Genomic DNA, 1,874 nt, shown 5'->3' on the forward strand with positions numbered 1-1,874 from the left:
GTTATACTTTCTTGGGGATGCCCTCCCCTGCCATACTCTTCCTGTGGTACTAAAAAATAGGTATGTCTTTGGCAGAGATCAATAGATCTTGACTGCTCTTGTACCCAAGCAGCAGTTCAAGCCTGCAGTACCTGTATACTGTTCAGCTCCACGTACCCCTCAGAAGCGTTTTGCATTTGTGTTTTACATGAGTTTAGCTACTTGGGTAGTTTCGCTGAAGAATTGTAATAGAAAATTTATATATAATTTAATAGAAGAATTAATGGAACAAAGGCAACACAGAGTGCTTGTCTTAAATCAGGGTTGAGCTCTGTAAATACAACAGTGATTTTAATCTGTCATGCTCCCTCTTTATGAAGTAAAGGGGACAAAGATCTAGCAGAACACAGGCAGCCAAATTTAGGTAGTTAGAGAGAACTCAGCATAGTCATTGCACCGTCCTAGAAACCTGCACTGAAGAGCTACATGGATCTGAGCCTGAGGCCAGGAAAAAGAGAAGACCAGCTGCTTTTTTCAGAGCTGCTTCACACTCACACTGACCTGAAGGAAAATTCATGTGAGAGTGTTCCCCAAGGGTCCCCTTTGTGGTTGCAATTTCTTGGGGATCGTGGGGGAGTTCAGCAGATTGCAGTGTTCCTCTTGAAAGCAGCTGTGCTTGGAAGAGAGCCAGAGCAGCAGACGGTGGGAAAGCCTCACTCCACATCTAGAACCATCAGGCTCTAAGGTACAAATTGCTATTTGCAACTCCCTTTAAGAGAGTATTTAAAACACAAAACCAAAATCTGGTCTTTGGGAGTTTATTTTCATTTTGTCATTTTCTTAACCTTTACCTTTATTCCATGCAATACATGGAAGCATCCAAGAGCTCATCATCAATGATGTTCTTACTTTCATAAGATACTAAAACATACCGTTGGGTATTCTAGTCTCAGTTTTATTACTGGTAGCATGTCCCACCTAGACCAAACAGCTCATGAGCCAATAACATTCTTAATTTTGTGGTGATAATATCCTTAAAAGGACAAAATCAAAACAGTTCATTAAACTAATAAAAAGACCTTCATAAAAATACAGGAACAGCAAATTCTATCAATTACTGTTATTTTCTCCGCTCTTAGAATGAAGGCTGAGAGGATCAAGACAGATTTTTACTGGTAAAAACCTGTTGCTTTTAGGAGACAACTAGTGAGTTATTTAGAGATCATGCAATATACGGAGAAGCCAGAATTTTACCTCAGGAGACTCATTCTCCACAGAGGAAATCTGTTCTAACCGTGTCTGACAAAGTCTTTCCACCCAGTGCTGCACCTTTTCTGATTCTTCCAGGTCTTCTCGTTCTGTCTCAGATACCTTAACCATAATATCAGTGCATGAGAAAAGGCTATAGGTGTAATTACAATATAAATATGTTTGAAAAGTATGAAATGCCATTTAAATTAGTTTTAAAACTAATAATGCTTTTGAGAATGATTTCCTATTTCGCTGTCTAATGCATTGAATTCATCACTACAGACAGATACTCATTAACTGCAGAGATATCCTCATTTGGAGGATACTACAGTTTGTTTCACTACAGAAACAAACATGGGAACCGAGTTTTGCAGTGCAACAACAATTTTTTTAGACTTCATTATCTTTGACATAATTAAACAAATGTCCTGCTAAGATAAGTCTACTAAAGAGTCAGCTCATTTTCTTTCTATGCCATTTTGCACTTGATATAATACAACATACCTCTTGCACAAGACGATTTATTTTAAGTTGTTTTTCTTTCTCCAACATTCCTTCTTTCTCTTTGGCAAGTTTTTGCTCAAACTCCATTTCCTTTTTATTCTTCTTCTGTTCGCACAGGCTGTCGCTTTTTGATTTCTTTT

General features: G+C 38.1%; 1 protein-coding gene across 1 annotated transcript in view; it reads right to left on the bottom strand.

The window, feature by feature from the left end:
• USH1C (Usher syndrome 1C (autosomal recessive, severe)) overlaps positions 1–1,874 on the bottom strand; it is a 40,974-nt gene that overhangs the window by 15,808 nt on the left and 23,292 nt on the right. Inside the window, exons 18-19 of the mRNA XM_010137479.1 lie at positions 1,735–1,869; positions 1,234–1,350 (exon numbers count right to left, since the gene is read on the bottom strand). Coding sequence (XP_010135781.1) covers positions 1,234–1,350; positions 1,735–1,869 — 252 coding nt within the window. The remainder of the gene's footprint in view (positions 1–1,233; positions 1,351–1,734; positions 1,870–1,874) is intronic.

Source organism: Buceros rhinoceros, unplaced genomic scaffold (genome assembly GCF_000710305.1).
Source record: "Buceros rhinoceros silvestris isolate BGI_N320 unplaced genomic scaffold, ASM71030v1 scaffold4346, whole genome shotgun sequence".
In the NCBI taxonomy this organism is placed as follows: Eukaryota; Metazoa; Chordata; class Aves; order Bucerotiformes; family Bucerotidae; genus Buceros; species Buceros rhinoceros.